Source organism: Varanus komodoensis, unplaced genomic scaffold (genome assembly GCF_004798865.1).
Source record: "Varanus komodoensis strain SLA01 unplaced genomic scaffold, ASM479886v1 scaffold4, whole genome shotgun sequence".
Taxonomy (NCBI): Eukaryota; Metazoa; Chordata; class Lepidosauria; order Squamata; family Varanidae; genus Varanus; species Varanus komodoensis.
In genome coordinates, this window is record NW_025335941.1 from 19195717 (window position 1) to 19218838 (window position 23122).

The following is a 23122-nucleotide window of genomic DNA, read 5'->3' on the forward strand; positions in this document are numbered from 1 at the left end:
CCTTGGTTGCTCCTTCCTCATTCCGGGAAGGTTTTTCACAAGTGCACACCACTGCTACTTCCCTCCAGTCTCTGACTCCACATGATTGCTAGAACTATTCATGACAGAACTACAAGGACTGACTATTCCCAGTCATCTGCCCTTTCAGGAGCAGTGTTGTGCTCTCGTCTTGACTGGGCATGCCTTTAGTGTTATGATTCTGGATGTGAAGACAGTGCAGCACACTGTTAATTATTTAATTTAGTACTATTGTGATTATATACTCAGAGGTTCAACAAGGACTGAATGTTAAAGAGAAGAACCAGGGCAACAGAGCTCCCAGGTGCCGCAAATGTTCCTTGAATTATTCACAACTGAAATAATATACATGACCACCCCACTAAGATGTTAAAGTCCCAGGTCTTGATTTGGGGTGGAATGTTTACTGCTCTACCTAGGCAGCCAAGCATGTTTTGCTAGCCTCCAAGAAAATCTTGGCCCTTGAAAGTCTGTGCAGGAAAACATTTGCTCAAGCATCTACTTAATGCCCATTTCCAGTAGGTACAGTTTATTTGCAAAGGCAAAGCAAGTCAGTATGAATGCAGGGAGCCCACTAAGTGCATCTGCTCACAAAGGCAAGTGCTAATTAGGGGTTTTTTTTTTTAATGCTGTGTTTTATTTGTGAGAAGTTACATAAAGATTTTCACTGGGGCAACAGCAGAAATGCATATATTTTGCTCAACCTTTTATTGTTAGTCTAGTCGTGTACTTCTGAGTAGCAGATGATACTTTACCAGAGCCATTATAATTTTAATACGTCCATTACGTAGTACTTTCCTTCTACTCAGGCTCTCAAATAACATTATTGCAATCACTCTAGCTAAGGGTTTTAGCCTTCTTACATGAGTGAAAGGCAAAGGTTTAAATCAAAAAGCTTAGAATAATAATGCACTGCACTTTCTGTAAAGAGCACCTGAAAATTACCACAATTTTATAGTTTATCTTTAGTAGTCAATGATCCAACTGCTGTAATTTGAAGAACTACTCAAAGAATATTCTTAAGAATTATTCCAGTTAGTCTCAAGATGGGTGGTCATTTCTTGCAGATATTTAAACAAAATGAATATTCCTGGGAATCAAAAAATACACAGGAGTGCTGTTTTAAGGAAATAATTCTTTTTTTAAAGCAGTTTTCAACTGGTAGCATTTGTCCAAATAAAAATCCTCCAAAGTTAATTGCTGACATAAATTTGGCAGGTACCCTGAACAGATAAAAGGGATATATGGATTAAAACTACTTAGCATTCTGGTCAGCAGTACACAACAGCAACATGACAACAAAGATTTTTTCTAATTAGAAAGGCCCCTTTTCAGTGGATTCCATGGAGCTTTGGAAAAAGCCCACCTTTCCAAAACATAACATTTCAGGAAAAAAAAAACATCAATGAAATCAGAAGATATAAGATACAGAATGTAAGTGGCCATTTTTTAAGCTGTACCATTAAGAGCTTCTTGAACTTTCTCAGCAAACTATTTTATACATAAAAGAGGTCTGAAGGATTCAAGCAGTGGCTTGAATAACGTGACTATTTGGGACAGTGATGGCCAGACTCTATTATTAATAATACAAATATAATGACTGAATCAGTAGATTTCTGGCTTGTGTTGCTTATGTGTATATCCATAATTCCATTCAGTCTAGTTTTTTCAGTAATGTTAGAAGTTTGAAAAAAAATCTGGATAAAACATATTTTAAACACATTTTATCTCAAATTACATGTTTCTAAATAAGCTTTGAGAATATTTTTTGAGCCAAGAGCTGAACTAGAATATTCAGGAAGTGTGAAAACTAACAAGTAATTAAATTCTGATCTATATGTTAGCTTGGCATGTGTCAATCAGGTCACTTGTTACTTGAATACTCAAAGACTGAATACCTCATAAGGAATGTATGAGGAATGTGTTTCAGTTCATTTTTCCCAGTCACACTGCTTGAAGATAGAACACAGTCTGTTGCTGAAGTCTATAAATTTCTGGTATATGTTGCAATGTTGTTTTCAGTAAAAAAGCAGTATTCTACAGCATAGTTGCATATAAAAAAACACACATGAAAAATGCTTATGTCAGAGGATGCTTTAAGTAGTGGCAGAAGAAAGCAAACATTCCAAAGATATGTATAATTAATGTATACATTTGGTAAAATACATACAAGTATATACACAAATTTTCACTCAGGAAGAAAAAAAGTGCAATCTGTTACAGACGCAAAATAGAGTGAGATTCAAGATGGAATTTGGAGAACTTGGATAAACTTGTGTTTTTGTTTCTGCATGCATTCCTATTCCTCAAGCATCCCTAATTTGCACTGACAATTATATGTTCAAGATTATACTCTACAGGTTAGAAGTAAGTCACTTATGGATGGTCAATATCTATATTAAAATTATCAACTACCAGAAAAACCACCTTGGTACAAACACTGCAGAATGAATATGCTTCTTGACAGAATCATTCTAAAGGCAAATTAGAAGTTTTTAAGGGTCCTGTTTTGGGTTGAACTGCTGAGCTGCTGGGCTGGTTGACTGAAAGATTGACAGTTCAAAACCCCACATGGGATGAGTTCCCATGGTTCATCCCATTTCCTGTCAACCTTGCAGATTGAAAGCATACAAATGTAAGTAGATAGAAAGGTACCACTTCGGTAAGAAGGTAACAGTGTTACGTGCACTTTGGTGTTTAGTCATGCTGGCCACATGACCACGGAAACTGTCTGAGGACAAACACTGGCTTCCTTGGCTAGGAAACAGAGATAAGCACTGCCCCCTAGAGCCAGACATGACTGGACTTTAATGTCATGGGGAAGCCTTTACCTTTACCTTTTTTGTTACGATACTAGTTAGTAGTCAGTATATGAATAATTGCTACCTACCACTAATCAAAGCAGCAATGAATTGAAACAACTACTGATGAAAGTGCAAGAAGAAAGTGCAAAAGCAGGATTGCAGCTGAACTTTAGTAAAACAAAAATCATGACTATAGAAGAATTTATAGAACTTTACATTTAACAATGAAGAAATTGAAATTGTTAAATATTTTGCATAACTCAGTCATCAGTTCAAATATCAACAGCATTCAAGAAATTCAAATGAGACTGAATTACAAAAACTACAAAATACATCCATGACAGAAAGATACTTCTTGTTTTGTTTATAGCAATGGTCAGCTGCCCCCCAAACTACTACTAACTGCAGAATGTTGTTGTTGCTGTTTGGCTAAAAAGACATAATTTAGCACAGCCTCTATAGAAAAAGAGAGGACTATGTAAATTTAGACCATGGAAGATTACATGTAGGTTTAGGGTCCATGTTTGTGAAATACTACGATTTTACTTCTGTAGTTATATTTTAAACAGTTATTTTGAAAACAAACACAAGATTAAGGGAAAAACATTAAAATTGACATCATCCTTAAATATTTCAGATGTCATTTCTTTGTAAAGGATGCTGACATGTTCTACATCACCATTCTATACCTCACTACTGCCAGATTATCTCTTGTTATTCAGACTTCTGATTAAAAAAGAGCACCATTCTCTTTTCTGTGGTTGAATGGGAAACTGTTGCATGTAGCTAGACATCAGCATCCCTTTGTCAGGATCTTTTATCAGCATTTTTGGTGCCAAAATTGCAAAGACCATAAAATGATGAAGACGAATATTATACTTCTGGTACTGAAGCTAAGCACAACTAGCCCTCTAAATTTCTTGAATGAGAAACTGCCCAGAATTCATATGCAAGCTGGTCTCTGAGGGGTTGGGGGTGGGGGGCTAGGAAGAAAGGAAGAAAAGAGCAGTATGTGAGATTATGTAAGAGCAAGCTACCTGGCCAAGCAGGTGCATGAAAGGGATAAGCCCAATACTTGGTCCTGAATAAGATTCTCTCCCTGATCCATACCTCCAATACATACACCAAAAGACTAACAAGTGAGCAGTCATCAGGCAGTTGCAGATCTAGTGTCAAATTCTATGCCAAGGAAGGAACTTAGATATAGGGAGTCAAACAGGCAGCAGAGCTCAGAGTTCATTTTATTTCCCATTTCATTGTGTCTTTGATAGCATGGAAGTTCAATGTCACTGGATGTCTGAAATATAAACCAAGTAAAGCGCAGGACTAGGAAGTAACAAAGTAGCCTGCTGGTGAATTGCATTGGTGGATTCAGATACAAGAAATGAGTGAAACTGGGGGAGAATCCAAGATGGGTGTACACAAAGGCTAATTTACTCTGTTTGGGTGGCCACTCAGCCAGTTTAGTGCAACCTATGTAAGACTACCTTTATTAAAACAAACACACAGCAAAATAGGTCCAAAATGGTGGTGGGCAGAAATGATAAAGAGGTATGCAGATGCTAAGGGCTGTGTAGACTTCTAGTCATGGATGTCTGTGCATATGGGCAAGTATGACTAGAAAAAACTGAAATTTCCTTCTTTTTTGGGAGGGGGTAGATTTAGTTTTTCCCCTCCCCAGGAGACATCAAATGAACTACACATTTTGTGCATCTGTAAATATCAATTATCTTTCAGTTCTAGAATTTATTTTTTGAATGTATATCACATTTCTCCCCAAAACAATGACCAAGAACTAACAGCATAACATCAGAACATAACAGCCATGCCGGATGAGAGCAAGGATAATCTAATCCATCACAGGACATTGTGCTATGTAAGCTGCCCAGTGAGGCTTATTAAGGGACACGCCATATAACTGCAACAAGTAAGTAAATTCTCTTAACACAGCAGCTAACCAGCTGAAGGAAAACTACAACTAAAACATGAGCTTCAATAGTACCCAATAATAAAGTACAGACTAAACACAAAAGCTTGATTGAATCAATGAAAAATACAACAATAAAAATGCACAGCAAGCAACCACCTTTTTTAGCAACAAATGAGTTTGGATGCTACATGCCTGCCTGAATAAAAGCATTTTGGCCTTTCTACAGAACAAGAAGGCAGCAGCCAGCTTGACTTCCCTTGGCAGAGTGTTCCAGAGTCAGGGAGCAGCTGCTAAGAAGGCTGTCCTTTGGGTCCCCACCACCTATGACTCTATCATTGTGGATCCTGCCATGGATGACTAGGCTAGTATTTCTATCCGTCAGCAGCCATGTTGGAAAGCAGTGGTAACAGAAAGCAATTGAGCATAACATTCACTCAGTAGCAACAGTTGCATAAAAGGACTAGGTTATGGGATGCATTTTGACAAAAGAAACACAAAATGGTGTCAGTTTTTTTTGTATTTTATTGTTAATCACCATTAGCAGTTTTTATTGGATAATGGAATATAAATTTAATAAATAAATACATACACACATGCCTTTTTACTAGAGAACCTGGGTTCAATTTGCATAACAAATTCAGTCATTTTGCGTAACACTTAGATCCCCAAAATAGGAATGACATTACATTTTGATTGTACAGAATGACAAAGTTTTCCTGCCATGTACCTTGGATTACTGCAATGCATGTCTTGTATGCTACATTTGTAATGCTCATAATGGTATCTGTCATCCTGACGCCAAAAAGGCTGACACAGAGGGAGGAAGAGAGAGAGAGAAGGGGGAAACATTGTGATAGCAGTGGTGGTGAAGAAAGGGGAGACTAGCAGAAGGAAGAGGCAAGGAAGGATGGCACAGGGCTGCCCTCTTTATCCAGGCACTAAGTGGGGAGGAGGGGAGGGAAGAAAGGAAGGCTGGAAAGAAGAAGAGGTGGTGGGGAGTGGAGCACGATGAGAATCAAGTAAGCAGGAGCTACAAAACTAAGCAACTGCTTCTAAGGACAATCTTTCTCTTGATGGAGGGAGCACCAAGATAAAGTAGCAACAGGTGTGCTTTCAGAGTGAAGTAACACAGTGAGGTGGGCAATGCACAGAGGCAGGCAAGTGGTGGCAGCTGCCAGGTTAGCTTAGTCATGAAACAGGCAGTGTAGGAGTCTGGCAGAGTTCAGAGGCAGTGGCAAGTGGCAGGTGTGCTTTGGATGTGCAAGTTGTCACTTCCTTTGGGCATGAGAAACAGACAGACAAGCAAAGAGAGGGAGATGCAGTGGTAGGCAACTAACCAAAGTGCACCTTTGCCAGGAGGGCACAAACTGTGTTAGCACAGGAGTGCCATGTCTGAACAACAAGAAATGTTCTCTAAGCTACACTGAAGTCAGAGAGAGAGAGAGAGAGAGAGAGGGAGAGAGAGAGAGAGAGAGAGAGAGAGAGAGAGAGAGAGAGAGAGAGAGAGAGAGAGAGAGAACATGAGCGCATTTCAGTCAAAGCCAAGTTACTGCATGGGGAAACACGGATTTCAAAAGAAAATCCAATTAAAAGCTGAACAACCTAGAAGGGAAAGCTACATAAAGCAGTAACAGAAGAGTGAGGATGCTGCTTACTCAGAGGTTTCAGTGTGGGGAAGCCAAAGGCAGAAGGATGATCTTTATAAGCATGAACTGCACCACCAAAGCAGTGTCCACTCTGTTGTGATGGAGTGTCATGATCTTGCTTGCTTTCCAGAATGTCTTCCTGGGTATTGTTGCATGAGAGCAACTCTTTCAAGCAACTTGTACCAGGTCTAGCTACACCTTGGGGCAGTCTACAGCTTTCTGCCAGCTTTGTAATGCCTGAGCCACTGGCATGTCACATGATGCTGACCTCAACCCATGTTCCTTCCATTATTTCTGCCATTACCACTCAGATTTCACCAGACCAATGATATGGCACTGCTCTGGAGCCCAGAGCAGGTGCTGGGAAGCTGACATGGACATGCCATGTTAGGGCTTTGGCAAAACATCAGCAATCCTGTGGAAATACTTCAGCCACTTTCCTCTCTCTCTTGCACCTCTCCATCTATGCTCTCTTCTCCCTGTGACTTGTCCAATAAACTGCAAATTAAATACAATACTGCTTCACCCTTCCCCTGCACAGTCCTTTGGTACTGATATCATTTTTTTTGCAATATCTTTTCAAACCTAAAAATATGTTTCTACTCAGAAGCAATTCATGTATTCAATCATTTTACTCAAAAGTAAATCATGATTAATTTGATGGGGCTAATATTAAGGTCATAATAATAAGAACCCAGAAGCTACATCTAAGGAAACTATAGTTAACATTGTTTGGCATCTCTATGAAGCTTTGTCCTAGTTATAAAGTCATTTTTGTAACTATTATTGTTGGATCTTGGATAAAATTGCTGGGTAGAAGTAAGTCTTCCTCTGTTTAAAAAAATACTACAGAAGTATCCAACTTGATACACTACTGTTGTTTTCAGGCTGGGAGTGGGGTAGAAAATCAGTTTTCAGACCCAGACATGTACAATACAATTCACATTCTCTGTGAAGCTTAGGGTCAATTGCATTGCCTTGAACTCTCTTCACATTTCTTTCTTTCACATGTCACTGATTTTCATACCAAAGAGTCACGGGTGAAGTTACAAAATTTATTATGCACCATCAGCTTTTCTAGCATCTAATTTTATTAGGACCAGACATGGATCATCATGTTTTCAGAGAATGTTCCAGTGCTATGACCTGCAGGGTGCCTAAAAGTTAATTAAATCTTAAAGCTGTTATTGACATTTGACCCTTCCCTACCCAGCTGCACACTCCCAAAAATTCTACACATGGCAATAGGTTTATAAATTTCTACTGGGTTTTACAAAAAGCTCAAGAGCTTTACAAGTGGAAGTGGAGAGAGGCTGAATTGCTGGAGGCCAGAAAGTGAAGTCCCACAGGCCATGTACAGCTGGGCCAACCCTACCATCAGGCGGAGTTACATCGGAAGTGCTGAGGCTGGGGCCAGGGATGGATGAGACATTCCATTTTTGATGAAGATTTTGATAACAAAAATTGCACAAATTCTCAAATTCAGGACTAAAAAAATTGAACTGATTGTTTGATTGACAGGATTTGAGTGAAAGCTAAACTGACAAATTTGCCATCTTTAATATGGAGTGGCAGCAAAGTGCCAGAGAACAGTGCTATTTGGGCCATTTGGCAATCCCTGTCCTCTACGATAGACTGCTGCCCTCAGGAGCAGGTTGTAGATCACAGAATAGAAGAGCTGTGCCATCATTGATGTTAAAATAAGGTTAAACTGTCAGCTTCTGTACATGGAATAGGGAACAACATTTTGAACCTTGCAGCAGGCAGAAAACTATATTGGTCCAGTCAAGCTGAAAGTTCCTCTCTCTGGGTAAAGGCTGTACACACTAAGGGTACACTAAGATTCATACATGAATCTAGAAAGATGGCTTGGATATATTATCAAGGTTTTTTTTAGCACAAAACTATTTAATCACTAACATGTGCATTAATTAAATTTAAAACAGCCTATATTTATTGCTCAAAAATCAACTTATGCATGAACACATACAATTCTTGGTTCAAGCAACACTGGGGATCTGGAAACATATGATTATAATATAAAGTTAATAACTGCTGGACAATAGGAGTAACACACACTGCAAACTGATCCACAGTCTATGCTCAATTATTCCAAAGCAGTTTATTTCAAAACCTTCCATTTTTTCTAGCAGCAACAGAGAACTAGCAATGTTAACACTAGATCATAGCAACTGTATTTTATTGGCATTCCTATAAAAGTATCACAGCTTAAAAATAATAATTTTGCACCATAATTCCAGAAGTGCACAGAATATATAAGCAAAGATAGCTACAGAAATCAAATGCAAATGTACGGGATGATCCAGCCATGCGCTCAGCAGTTGTTGGGATCAGAGACCAGAACTGCCATAAATGGCACAAAGCCATTTAATATCCAATCACCTAACCCAAATGCTTCAATGAATAGCAACATGATTTGAATACTGAGCATCCTGAAACAGTTTAGCATAAGTTAAACCACAAATCTCAGATAGTATGTGTATATGTCCCTTTTCCTAAAATGCTATATCCCTATTATGAATGTCTGAATGTAAAAAATAATATCAGTTGTTCCAAAAAATAAGTGCAGAATAGCAGTCTTTCGTACTTTACAGATCTCTTTTGGTTTGAATGTTTAGCCACAGAAGAAAAATGCATTTCATATAAGTACTGAAAAACAAGTTGGTTCTTTAAAGGCAAAATGTGGCATTCTTGTCCCATGCTGTCTCCTAAAAGTTGCCAAGCCACAATCTTGCAGTGACAGTGGAACCTGCTGGGAAAGAATTCCCACTTAAGGTCTAAATCAACCTTCTCAACCCTAGTGTTCCTCAGCTTTATGGAACTACAATCCCCACCATCTCAGCCAATATCACCAGTGGTCAATAGTAGCCATTCTAAGGGTCAATGGTGCAAACCAGTGCTTACTGGAGATTGTGTAAGTTATAGATGACTGCATCTGGAAGGCACCAAGTTAAGAAAGTGTAAACTAGAATTGTATGAGCCAAAGGACAGAAGAAAGGCTATCTCTATCAACTTGGCTCATACAATTCTATGCCGTTTTAGCTGCAATACTGCAGATAGCCCCTTCTCATTTGCCACATAATCTATATTTTGGCTGTCCTTCTTTTTGTTGCTGTTAATTCCTGTTGCCTTCAGTGCCATATCTTCAGTACCCGTTGTATCCTTGGCTCCTGCTGTTAAAGCATCTGCCAATCTGGACTCTTTACTTTAATCCTCATGGCTTAGATAATTTAACTTAAGGACGTTCACAAAAGTTTTTTTGTTGCCTCCTCTCCTTCCTGCAGCCACCTATGATCTCCCAAAAGTTTTTCTGGAGGATCAGGAGACCTTCTAATTACTGTAGGATGGAGCATAGGAATCTGCTGAAGGGAGTTGTTCTGTTTACTTCCCACATTTAACTAATCTTGGAATCCAGGCCCAATTTTGCATGGTTTACCATAGTAACCATAGTAGCAGCCCTTGCCTATTACATGGTTCAGGAGTCTCCCTCCTCTCCAGCTTTCCAGAGAAGTCTACAGAGCTGGAGAACTGTAGAGGAGAAGGAACAACATTGGTTTCATCTTCCATTGCTTATGGATCCAAACAATGACCAGCCCCCTGATCATTCCCTTCTACCTTCAACATACAGATCATACTGCTTCCAAATTTCTTCTGGATCTGCCCTCAGATGAATTCTTACTTGCCTCAGATCCTTATCCAGGTTGTTCCTTTTCCCTCGAGATTCATTCTTCACTTACCCCTCCCTCAAAGTCTTGTTTTGTAGTCCACTGCCTGTCTTTCTTCAGCCTCATTATCTTTTATAAGTTTCCTGATCTTGAGCACCTCTGCATGTCTTTCCCAGTACTCAAGCATCTGTGTTTTCAGCTAAATGGTCCCATTCCTTCACTCAAGATGAGCTTTTAACTGGTTAGTTCCCCAATTAAATGAACATTCCAGGTCATACAATCAACTTAGCCAATTTGCCTCAGAGACTGTTAATCAATAGAATTAAAGCAAATATACATCTTTAAAATGGCTGTCTGGATATACCATGATACATTTATGACATGACAAATTCCTGGTTATATAATCAGATCTCTAGATTTATAATGTTTGAAAGAGGTATGCATATAAAGAAAAGAAAAGAAATGAAATAATGAAATGAAATGAAATGAAATGACAAACTGAGACAAAACTAAATGTGACGAGATGAGATGAGACGAGACCAAAACAAAGCAAAACGAAACAAAATGAAACGAGATTTGACCTATCTGTCTGTAATTTGGTATGGTTAATATATCTGGTGTGTGATCTGGCAAACCAAATAAAAAAAAAGACTGATGTAGACTTGTAAAGTACTTAGATTCTTAATTATATTAAGTATTATAAAGTTATTATAAGTATTTTCATAAGTCAATGAGAAATGTTGAAATATAGTAGTTTAAAGATGTTAACTGAAAAAAAGAGCTAGTTTATACTATGTCTGCAAAATGAGCAATATTTCAGTGGCCTTCCTTTGTGCTCATGCTCTCTCTCTCTCTCTCTCTCTCTCTCTCTCTCTCTCTCTCTCTCTCTCTCTCTCTCACACACACACTGTGTGTGTGTGTGTGTGTGTGTGTCTATGTATTCCAACAATAATATGGTTTCCAATTGCCATGTTGTTCTTTTTAAATAGGAAATGATCTGCTGGAAGTATTTCAATGCCTGTCAAGTAAGGCTTTTGAAGGGAAAAGGAAGTGCTGCCAAATGCAACTAATTTGATTGGCAGATTTATTTTGCAAACCTGTTTCCCAAAATAAAAATGGCTTTTTTCAGGTTGGTTAGGTTTAACCAGTAGAAGAGGTTTGGTGGAGTGAAGATATCTTTGTTTATGGATGTCTTTCTTTCTGTGGATCCCTGTGTAGATCTCTGTGTTTTTCTTTCAAGCTGTGGATCCATGTTCATGATTTGTATCTTTCAGCTTCCCTTTGTGTTGAACTCAAGAGCTCTCTGCATGCCAGTTTTCAAGTCTGTTGGTGTATTCTTTTGGTCTCTCTAGTTACACATTTGTGGGTCATTCTGTTATGTATTAGTCTCTCTCTGCACCAGTTAAGCTCCTGTGAGTTTCTTTCTGCATGCATTCTTTCTGCATGTTTGTAAACCACCCAGAGTGCCCTCTGGGCTATTGGGGTGATATATAAATGCAATAAATAAATAAATAAAGTCTCTGGCCCTATTCATCTGCAAGTTTTCTCTTGGCATTCCTTTGTGGGTCTGAACTTTTATTTCAATGCGTATTTGTGTCTCTGTCTGACCCTTTCTGTATGTATTTTTTCCACGTCTTCACTTGATTTGTAGTATGTGACAACAGCAACTATGACCCAACACTCTAACCATGCTCTCTGCCACCTTCACACAATACCCTTCGAAATACACCAGGGACAAGATATTACCACACTGTATGCCTAGTAAAATCTTGAAACAGTGAACTAATAATAAAGGCAAGGATGGCATGCTGATATTCCAAAAATGTCCTATCTTGCAGGACTGGTGGAAAGATTATTAAGATTTATTATGGATGATATCAGAGTAGGAAATGGGAAAACTACTTTCCCAGAGGAATCTTATTTCTTCTGGGTTCCTACCAGCAAAAGACAGAGAAATAGAGTGAGGGGGGAAAAAAGGTATGTCTTTGAAAGATTGGGTACTGGTCTCAGAAATTAAGTCATCTTGGCCTGAAAATAAACAAATATTTCCTGATCTGAGGTGAAAGTTGCAGCTCAACCTTATAACAGAAATCAATCCCATTTATTCAGCTGTGAGTTTTATTTGAGTATACCTGCATCTTGATTCCCCTAAGGCTCTAAGTATTTATCACTCCATTTTATTATAGCTCTTTAATTGTGATCAATATGGTATACAACAGACAATGTGGAAATAACACATGACTTCAGACTTTACAGAATACATTCCTGGAACCTGCAATGCAATATCTTAATAGCATAGTTGGTATATGATCACATAAGCCATCACAGCACTACCATAAATACTATAAGATCTTATACTGCAAGTAGCTTATGATCTTTAACTGGGACATTCCTATGAGTTCCTTTCCCCAAGGAGGTTGCAAAGAGAAGGGCCTTTTCTGTGGTAGCCCCATTATGGAGCACTCTACTACTAGAGATTTTCCAGGCACCTACCTTACTGAGTTTCAGGTGCCTGGCGAAAACTTTCCTTTTCTGGAACACCTTTGGCACCCATTTAGACTATTTACATCAGTGCATGGTTTTAATTGTATTAATCTACGTTTTATTTTTATTTCATTACTTTATTGTTACTTTATTTTCTTTATTATGAGATTTTAGTTGAATTACATTATTATTGTTAGTTGTTAATTTTATACTTTAATGGCCGCCCAGAGAGCATGTTGCTAATGGGCAGCTTTAAACAAATAAAATAAATAGCTTACCATTGTCACTGCTACTGCTATTGCTACTACTCCTGTTACCATCATCATCATTATCATCATCATTATTATTATTCCATTAAATTTATATCCCACCTTTCTTTATCTTGCAGGGAACCCAAGTTGGCTTATAAAATTCTTTTCCTTACAACCATAAGCCCATTAGGTAGCTTAGGCTAAGAGTCACCTAGTAAAACTTCAAATTCCACACTAATTTCATGAGTGCATATTTAATAGTCGTAGTGTTGCTGCAATATTCTATTTTTAGAATTAGAAAGACAGTCTATTTATAGTGGAAAAGAATTCTGATAGAGGGTCATAATCTTCCTTCCTACCCCCACTCCAATGTGCTTAATTCCCAGCGTTTTCCAAGAAGAGGTAATATAGTTGAGCTGATTTAAATCTGTACTGTAGATTTACCCAGGAAGGTGCTAGTTCAATATATCTAATTTTCAAGTACATAAGAGCTGCAAAACATATTCAGCAATTAAATCCAATATGGTTATGCTACAACTCTAGTGAGACTCCAGAGAAAAAAGTCCTGTAAATTTGAAGCAGCTACTGCTTGCCCTAGATTTAAATTTTGTGCAAAAATGTTAATGTAAAAAGGGTGCTTTTGTTTGATCTCAAAGCCCAAATACTGCACAACTGCTGTTTGTAACAGGCATTAGAATCTTCAGGTAGCTGATGAGTCTACATGGACTGGAGTCTTGTGCCAATATCCAACCCCACTGCAAAAGGAAGAAGTGGAGGATACAATAAAGGTTCTGGCAAACAAGTCTGTATATGACTAAAATTAGACAATGAAGAAAAGTTTGCAAATGAATTAACTCCATTTCTATTTGTGCTTTGCAAGAGACAAACTGGCAGAAGTTTTACATTAGAGATATCACTTCTATTACAATTATTGTATGAAAACTGTGTGTATATAAAGTACTGTGTATAAAAAGTAAATAATAATGTAAATGTGATAGTATAATATTGCAAATATAACCAAGTATGGATTGCTAGTAATGAGATGAGGAACAGGGATAAAGCACAGAAGCCCAGTCCTCCTGCTACTTTTCTCCCTCTTCATTCTCCAGCTTCATTCCTCGCACTCCAATAATAGCAGTATGGTGTATCTGGGATAGCTACATCACTGAACTGCTGTCCTTATCTGGCCCCTTTCTAAGATGTACTTTCTAAGAAGTTGCTCCTGAGATGTTCTGAGATCTTTCTGGGATCAGAATATATTATTGCATAAGATGCACATGCACAAAAATAATGCACAGCTGTCAATATCAAAGAACTGTATCTAAAACATTCTGTAGCTGAGGTTACAGAAGTGGTCTTATTTTTCATCATTCACAAAAGGGAGAAATAATTGGTTTGCATAAAATGTGATGAAATCAAAGCACTCATAGCATACTAAGGCCAACAGTCTGGTTACTAGAGCATAAAATTCTGTTCACCTGTACTCCAAAATTACAGCCCTAAAGTTCAACCCTGAAGATGCACAGTGAGCTTCTAGATTTTGATCTAGTTTAGAAGAGGAAAATATTTAAAAAATCAAGATTTCATAAATAATGCTTTTGTGGAATTTATCCCAGATATATTTTGGTGTGTGTAAAGATCGAGGAAGAAATAAATATGTAAATTAAGAAAAGTAGTCCTTGAAAGCTGTTGAGCAAATGCCACTAATTTTGTAAAAGAAGAATTGGTTGGAAAAGGTAGAGGAGGAGGAAAGAAATGATATTTTTAAAGCCAGTTTCCTGCCACACTTTTTTTGGGGTGGGTTGTGGTTCATGGAATCACAGAATAGTAGAGTTGAAAGGGGCCAGGAAGGTCATTGGGTCCAAATTCCTGATGTTGCAGAACACCAATCTGTACTATCCCACTGTCCAGTTTCTTTTCGAATGTATCTAGTGTAGGAGAGCTCATGACCTCTGTAGGCAACTGGTTCCTCTGTCTTATTACTCTGACAGTGAAGAAATTTTTCCTGGGTTATTGCAATTTCAGTTGATTATTCCATGTCCTACACTATGCTATCAGCAAGAAGAGAGCTTGACCTTCCTCTTCATAACAGCCTTTGAGGTACTTATGGAGTGATATCATGAGCTCCTCAGCCTTCTTTTTTCAAGGCTGAGTATACCCAGTTCTCTCAGTCTATTCTCATGCCTTAGATCATGCCTTGGTAGAATGCTGATAATGCAAAACTGTAGCTAAGTCCAACAAATGATTTCAGGACAAAGTGGTTGACAGCCTACAACTGCACCTGAAATATCTAATACTGAAAAGTTAATATGAAAGACTAATGGGCCTAAACGTAGATCTTCCCTTCTTGAATCATTGCAAATGGACAGTAACAGTCATTCATAGATCGATGAGTAAGAGGCTTTGCAAAATGGAGGCAGAAGAGCCCTGGCACCAAAACTTATGTAAACATATGTAGAACACATGTATTCTAGTTTGACAGTTCAGGACTACCTGAACATTATTTTGTACGATGTATTATTTTTCTCCACTTAAAGATTCCTGTATACACTCTAAAACTTATTCATAATGATATATATAAGATATAAACAGTACAATTATTAATATAGGTGGCACCACTTTTCACAAGAACTGCTTCTTCATATATGGCAAAGCAAGAAGATTTAGGATTGATTGCCACTACAGAAAACCTGTTCCATATTCCAGCTCTGACTTTTACATAAAGCTGAATCCATTGCCCAAACTGTAGTATTGATTATTTTTAGTTCTTATTGTTCATTGTGCTTTTATGGTTTGATTGTGATGTAAACATACAGAAAGCTTAGTACAGAATGGATAAAATTTAGATAATTAATAAATAAAATAAAATTGTGCCTTAAAGAATGAGTCAATCTGGAACTTGTAAGATTCAGTAAGAGAATTCCATTTATCCATTCGAGAGTCCTAAAACTCCATACAGTCTCCAAACCAAAACAGATCATCAGATCCTAATGTCTCCCTTGGTGCTATAAACAAACCTTTCAAGTGGATGTGAATGGACAATATTTATTTATCGGATTTCTAAACCACACAGCAGCCCATGTTCTCCATCATTTAATCCCATTGACTAAACTGTAAAATTTACAGTAATATGTAAAAAAGTAAAAATAAAAGCCCTCTTTAACTTTAAACCCTCAATTAAAGCAATGACAAAATGCTTTAATTTGTTGAATGCAACTTTCTCCCACTGAGTCATTATTCCTTATCCCTTTTCAAGCAATGACTGATTGTAATTATTTATGCCCTTTCTTAGTTTTGTACATGCATGCATACATACATGGGGCATAATGTTCTTATTATCAGCCAGCTGAGATTTCTTGACTTGGCGCATTCACTTCCTTCATGATTACCTTCCAAAATAAGCCCAATTCTCTTTTAAGAAAGAAGTGCAGGAGGTGACTAGCCTATGCTGTACCGTTATTTCAGAGAAATGCAATAAGGAAGGATAAAAGACCTGACCAGTTTTTGGAATTTATCTCTGTCTTTTCCCAATCAATGGAAATGGCTGATCATTGATGCATTTTGTTCATCAATGAAAAGGTAACTGAAATAGTTACAATTTTTGAACAGGGGAGGTAAGGGGAGCTGGCAGGGAAGGTCTGCGTGAAATTTAAGTAACTTTTAGTGATGTTCTCCACACTGTTATTTCTAGACCAGATTAGTCTTTTCTACTTCAATCAGAGAGACTGAGAAAGAGAGAATTCAGTATTCTAAGTGGCTCCATAAATGCCACAACCTAAACATTACAGGCAGATACTTGCCCAACCTCCTTTTAAGCAATGTCACTGATTGGTTGTGAACCACCTGTGTTTCCGTGTTCTGTGTTTCAGAAGATGCTGGTGACAGAAGTGTCAGAGAGTGTTTATGCATAGTTACATTTTACAAAAACTTATATGAGTATAGCAACAACTCCAAAATGAGTGGGACTTACTTCATCCACTGTACTAAAACTATTGCATTATAAAACTATGCATAGCACAAAAGTTCAAAGATTCATTAAAATTAAACACTACAAGATTTTAAGATCCATTCTCAGTTCTCTACATCTTTATTGATAAAATAGGTTAACTTTCTTCTGCTCTGAACACAAGTTTTGCACATATAGTATAAGAGCAACGCAAGTACTGCAAATCAGCTTTTTCAGAGTTTCTGGCTAAATGTTAGCATGTCTACAAGAACTTTAATGATCTAGACAGCTTTCAGGCATTACCAGAAATGGAAAGGGGAAAAAAACTCCAAAGCCTGTAAAACATCTTTTTGAATATAATAGATATGATGCAGAATGAAATATGTTAATCTTTGACAAAGCTTAAGAATGTGATTCCTGGGCCTTCTTATCTAATTGGGACACTGATCAGCACTTAGACTTGTCATTTTTTTTTTTTCCTTTTCTGTCATTTTGAGCACCCAGTTGCTGAAGCTCAAACACTGTGATGACTCAGAAAGAAAGACATGATCCTTTCACCAGCCTTATCAACATGATGCTTCCCAAAGAAATAAGCTTCAATCATGCTTCATAAAATCCACAGCAACTATATTGCCAACATAAAACCTGAACCTTGGGGGTTTGTATATTGAAAGCAAATGACCCCAGTGATTACTGCCTTTTTTATTATGTTTCCCATATGCTCCCACTTCTTTCAGATATTGTGAGATAGAGAATGAAAGAGAGAAGGGATTTAGATGAGTATACATAGCAATATTTCTCCCAAATCTAATAAAATTTCCAAATAATTCCTAAGAAAATTGTTGTCTCCCAGTGCTCCTCAGGGATTTTTTCACCCTGAGATACTAACATTTCATATTAAAGAACAACAGATATTTCCTTCCTATTTGTCTTTCTTATGCAATAGAATTATTGAATCTACAACAATTTTTGCTGCCCATATGCTTTTTAACTGTACAACTGTTCAGGAACTTATCTAGCTACAGCTTGTCACTGTCACTAAGCCCCTTGAATATGATACAATAGAAAGGCGATTTGTGCCTGTAGATATGGGTGAGATGGATTTCTCTGAACAGAGATGTATGCTCATACTGATTTAAGAGCGCTGCATGATGCAGTGGATAACAATACTGTGTTTGTTTGGACTTAGACCGTTAATGCTCAAATCCCTATTCAATGAAGATATTCATTTACCTTGGATAAATATCTGCTTTACATGATGGCTATGTGGATAAAGAATGCAAGAACAGTATAATGCACATGGCATACTAAAAAGAGACAGACAAACATACAACTTATCTTGGCAGTTCTTCTTTGCAAATGTCACCATCATGGAACACAATCTGACCCAAGGATCTTGTTCTATGTAGGAGACCACCTGAGAACTGCTTTGGACTATTCAGAAGAACAGCAAGCAATATGTATGATGATGATGATGATGATGATAAATAATAATTTTCTATTCATACTGATATGTATGGATAAGATACGTAATCTTCCTTGACCACCCAAAGAACAATAGCAATGACAATGTGCAAACTTGTATGCTCTTATATCTTAATCCTTAGCAACAACCCACCACCAAAAATGTCTTACTAAGCAGATGTGAAGACTAAAAGCTATTCTCCTCTAATGTCCTTGCCTTAATTCTATCTGTTGCTCTATTAAAAATCATTAGGGTTTTACTGAATGACTAATTGCAGTTGCTCCAGAGCCCACCCAGAAACAACAAAAACACACCAATGCATGTCTGCAGAAGACAATAGCATCCAGTGACTTACATTCCAAGGACTTAGAAGAAATAGGAGAATTCTGTGCAAAACAGCCCCTCTTATAGTTGACTTGAAAGTGTGCAACAGTTTGCATACAGGCATTTAATGAACCAGTTATGTTCCTGCAGCTCTTAATTTCTAGTATCTATGATAAAGCCGAAGAGAAAAAGGAGAATGGTGTCTTCATTCTTATTTGCATACCACTGCATGGACTCAACATGGGTGGAGGTGGGTTGGTAGGGACAGAAATGAAAAGAGAGAACTGAAGAAATCACATCCAAAATGTCAGGCTGTGCTTGAAGGATGACAGAAGACCGAGTCTCTTTCCGTCTAAAGCCTATTCTCAACTTAGAACAAAATTAACAAACTTAGCAATTTCAGTGGACTTCTATCACCCCCTGCTGGACAAAATAACTCGGTGAAAAGAGCAACCTAGAAAATGCATTCAGTTCCAGAACCAACACTAGCTGATGGATCCCCCCACACCATTCTTTAAAAATATATTTTATACACAGAGCAGATGTCATGTTCTTCTCCTCTGCACATCCTGTTACCCTGTTTTTGAAACATCTAACTTCAATATAGTAAGCTCTAATAAAAACTGCCAGTCCTTCCTTTGGGAGCACAAAGCAAGCTCCTCTAAGCAATTAAGCTCAGTATTTAACTCATGCCAAAAACTTGTCTGAACAGTTTGAAATGCTACAATTAATTTGCACAAAGACGTTCTGTTGGTGTGTCGCATTCACATAGTTCAGCAATCCCTCCCCTTGGCCAAAAGTAGAGGAATCCTGAAGTAACCTAGGAGTAAGTAGTACATAGTCCAGGCACACTTCCATCTCTGTGTTAAAAGAAGCACTACTTGCACAGACATTTATATACACATATACATGCTTTTTGTGTAGACACACACATTGGGGTATACAGGTGTAGCTTACATCTTCAGCTGTTCTCACTACATGGTTATCATTTGTTTGAAGACTATATGCATGCTATGCATCGCCTTGCATCAAAACTGCTGTGTGCCTAGAGATATACAGATGTGTCATACCCAACACAGCACCCAATATCTGCTGACAGTGAATTCAGAGAAAAATCGAAGAAAGCTCTCCTTATTGAATCAGAGAGGGAGAAAAAAAAAGCATTGTTTTTGGACAGGAGGACTCCAGAATTTCTCGTTGTCAGGAACTGTCTTCACCCTTTTTAATTGATTTTTTTTAAAATCAAGTTTAGCTAAGATATCAGAAAGGCATTTGCATTCACTGCCATTCCGTTTACTGCATTAGAGCAAATCTGCTGTTAAAAAAAAATAAAAAACCAAAAAACAAGGGCAATCATTGTTCTGATTAAGAAGGTAGAAAAAGATAAGCTCCCAAGGAAACTGCAGTTAACATCTTTCTTTCTTTCTTTCTCTTCTTCGTCCTTCCCCCGCCCTACTTTAAAAAAACAAGACAGTGTTCCCCTGAGATATAGATTTAGAGGGAGACCAATGCAAAGGTAATAAAAATGTCAAATATGCATTTGCTGGGGATTTTTTGGTTTGTTTTATAACGACGATGAAGAAGATCTGGAGAAGATCTGAAGGGTAAAGGAAAGAGGGAAAGGGAAAGAAAAGGAAAGAGGAGGAGGAGAAAACCTCCTACCTTGCCCGCTACCGAGAAACAATCCGAGCAGGTAGAGAGTTTGGAGGCTCATTTTCAGGAGCTCGCGCTGGTGGACAGTTCCCAAGTTCGAGGCGCTGCGCAGCACAGGAAAAGCTCGCTCTGGCTCTTTGCTTGCCGCCGCCGCTCTCCTGCGTCTCCTCTTGGCTGTGAAGTCTCACCCTTCAGTCAAACAAACACACACATACGCACACAGCAAGAGAGAAAACTCCAGCACCAAAGCCCGAGCAGCGCCGCTCACCAAGTGACTACAAGCGCCGCTTAGCGCTTGGCTATATCAAGGAGGCGGCGGCAGCGGCGGCAGAGGAGGAGCCGCTATACATATGAAGCGATGGGTAGTATCCCTCCGCGAGCATGCATACACGGTCTGGCAGGAGCCGGTCCAGCTGGTAGAGCGGAGAGAGCGAAGGGGAGCGGGGGCGTGAAGCACTGGGAAATTCTTCCGCCTCTTCGCTCTCCGAGGATGCTGCTGGCCGGCCTCGGAGGATGCTCCGCGCCTCGCGCCCAGCGTGATGCCACCCAAGGGCGCTTCTTGCTTGGAACAGGGTCTCTCGCGCGCTCTGTGTCCGTGTGTCCGCGTGAGCGAGGGTTAAAGGCTCTCCCGTGGGAAAGGAAAGGCGGCGGCTGCTTTCTGCGTGGATGTGCGGGAGAAGCCTCTGTTCATGAGAAGGGAGCAAAATGCAAGCGCTGCGGGAAGGAAGCGGGGTCGGGGGGGGGGTTGCAGGTTCGGAGAGCCGAAGCATAAACGCACATAGAGATTGCGAAGGGCGGCGGGGCGGGGGACGCGCTTACATGCATATGAAGTGCGACAGGTTGTAGTGAGGGAGGTGGTTGTCGAAGGCTCTCATGCATATGCTACTGCTGAGAGAGGGACCGGCCATTCATATCTGCCTACAGACGCTTCCAAAGGTGTGTGTGGCGGGGACGGGGGCGAGATGCGAGGGTGCTGGTGCTTTCCGACGCTGAATGTTGAACGCCAAGCCTGGGAGTGGCTGCACAGATACGGCTTTGCCGAGGAAGTGGAGTGGGTGAATGGATATTGAAATGGATAGGAGGAAACGAGAGAGCTGCGGGAGGTGATGATGGGGAGGGATAGGGAGGAAGGAGGCATCTGTAATGCCATCTGAGACCAACGTGCGTGGAAAATGACTGACAAGATGATAATAGGTCCAAAGAGAAAGGCAGAGTTAAAGTGAAATTCTAATTGGGAAAATTGTGCATAGGACTGAAAGAGAGAACAGGGAAAAGAAAGCAATTCCAGCCAGGAGGAACAATCTTTTTCACTTGTAATCAGCATCATTATTAGACATGAAAGAGATGGGCCTACGGAAAGTGGAAATAATGCTCAAGAGTGGGCGACACATCACAAATAAAGGACCTTCCAGTTTGGCAATGGAGGCTTACCTAAGGAATTAGGCTTCTGTTTGGGCAGGGTAACCAATGTGAATGCAGATCAGTATCTCCATATTCATTATTTAATGTATGACCCACCTTTCCTCCAGGATATATTATTCTTTGACATTAGCCCTCTTTCATATCACAATAAACTCTGTGTGTTATGTTAGACTAAAAGACAATGAATGGTCCATGGTCACCCTTTGAGCCTCACCAGCTGAGCGAGAAATAAACCTCAGTTCTAGTCCAACTCTCTAATCAGCCCACTGCTCTGTTTGTCAATGTTCACCCGCATCACAGTTCATGCTCCACTGAAGTGATGGCACGCCCCACTGATATAGGTGAGGATATGTATCCCCATGCAGTATAACTGCTTAGAATGGTACAGCTGAAGGGATTCTGTGGACAATCTGTTCTGATGTCCCTGCTCCACGCAGGAAATCCAGAAGTAGAGCATTCCCAGCCTCTGCTTGAAGACATCCATTGAGAAAGAGTTCACCTGTACCCAGATAATTAGTATTCACATGGTTAAGAAGTTTCTCCTAATGTTTAACCAAGTGTTCTAGATCTAGCTGTCTTCTCTCTTTTTGCAGTTTTATTTGTAACCGCCTTTAAGATAGTTGAAGATTGCTATTATCTCTCCCCACCACCCCACACACATACACATCAGTCTTCCCTTTCCAAGGCTATATATACACACAGTTCCTTGAACCTTTCATCATAAATGTACATAATTAGGACTGGAATGAGTCAAAATCGGTGGGTCAGCTTTTGGAACCTGACATGCCTTTTTGTTCAAATCTAGAAGAAAATAAATTAGCAACCTGTTGTTGAGTACAGGCCTCATTAAAAACCATCTGACAATGTTCAGAATTTTGGGGCAGGAAGTATACCCCCCAAAGAGTTCCTTCTCATTAGCACTAGCTTGAAATCTGTCATTTTGTACACACATTATACACAGATCCCAATTACTGCATGACTGTCTATTTTAAAAATGATTCATACAAAATTAAATTAAGTGGGGGTCTTATGTGTACCCAATAATAGTTAATGTACTATTATGGGATACACATATATGGGATATACTGCTTACTTTTTAAAAGTATGCAAAGTTTTAATAACCGTTTACCTTACAATAAAGAGCAGAACTAGGACAAAAACATTGGTATGTGGGAGTTCCAGGACAACTTCACATTTTTGAATTAACTTTTTGGAGATTTTTCAATAGCAGCTCAAAACATATAGCTATGTTTTCAAAAAAAAAAAAAAAATTCCTAACACATGGAAAAGAGAGAAAATAAATCATGTATCCATGCCCAATCTCTCCAGCTTGCTATCTGTATGCTCTAAAAACAAAGACATTGAAGAGAAAAAGATTAAGATTACAATATCACCAAGGAAATATAAAAAACTTTGAGCTAAGCCTTGCTATCCCAGTTTCTAGTATGGGCCTGTTATTATAAGTACTAGACAGAATGGCAAGATAAACAGGT

The 23122-nt window shown here is 38.9% G+C and overlaps 1 protein-coding gene across 1 annotated transcript in view; it reads right to left on the bottom strand.

Moving 5' to 3' along the window:
• The window catches only part of NCAM2 (neural cell adhesion molecule 2), a 269390-nt gene extending 248304 nt beyond the window's left edge, over window positions 1–21086 (bottom strand). The window contains 4 exon segments of the mRNA XM_044441751.1: window positions 20217–20329; window positions 20331–20479; window positions 20481–20549; window positions 21027–21086. Of these exon segments, the coding sequence (XP_044297686.1) occupies window positions 20217–20329; window positions 20331–20479; window positions 20481–20549; window positions 21027–21086 (391 nt within the window).
• Window positions 21087–23122: the final 2036 nt, after the last annotated feature.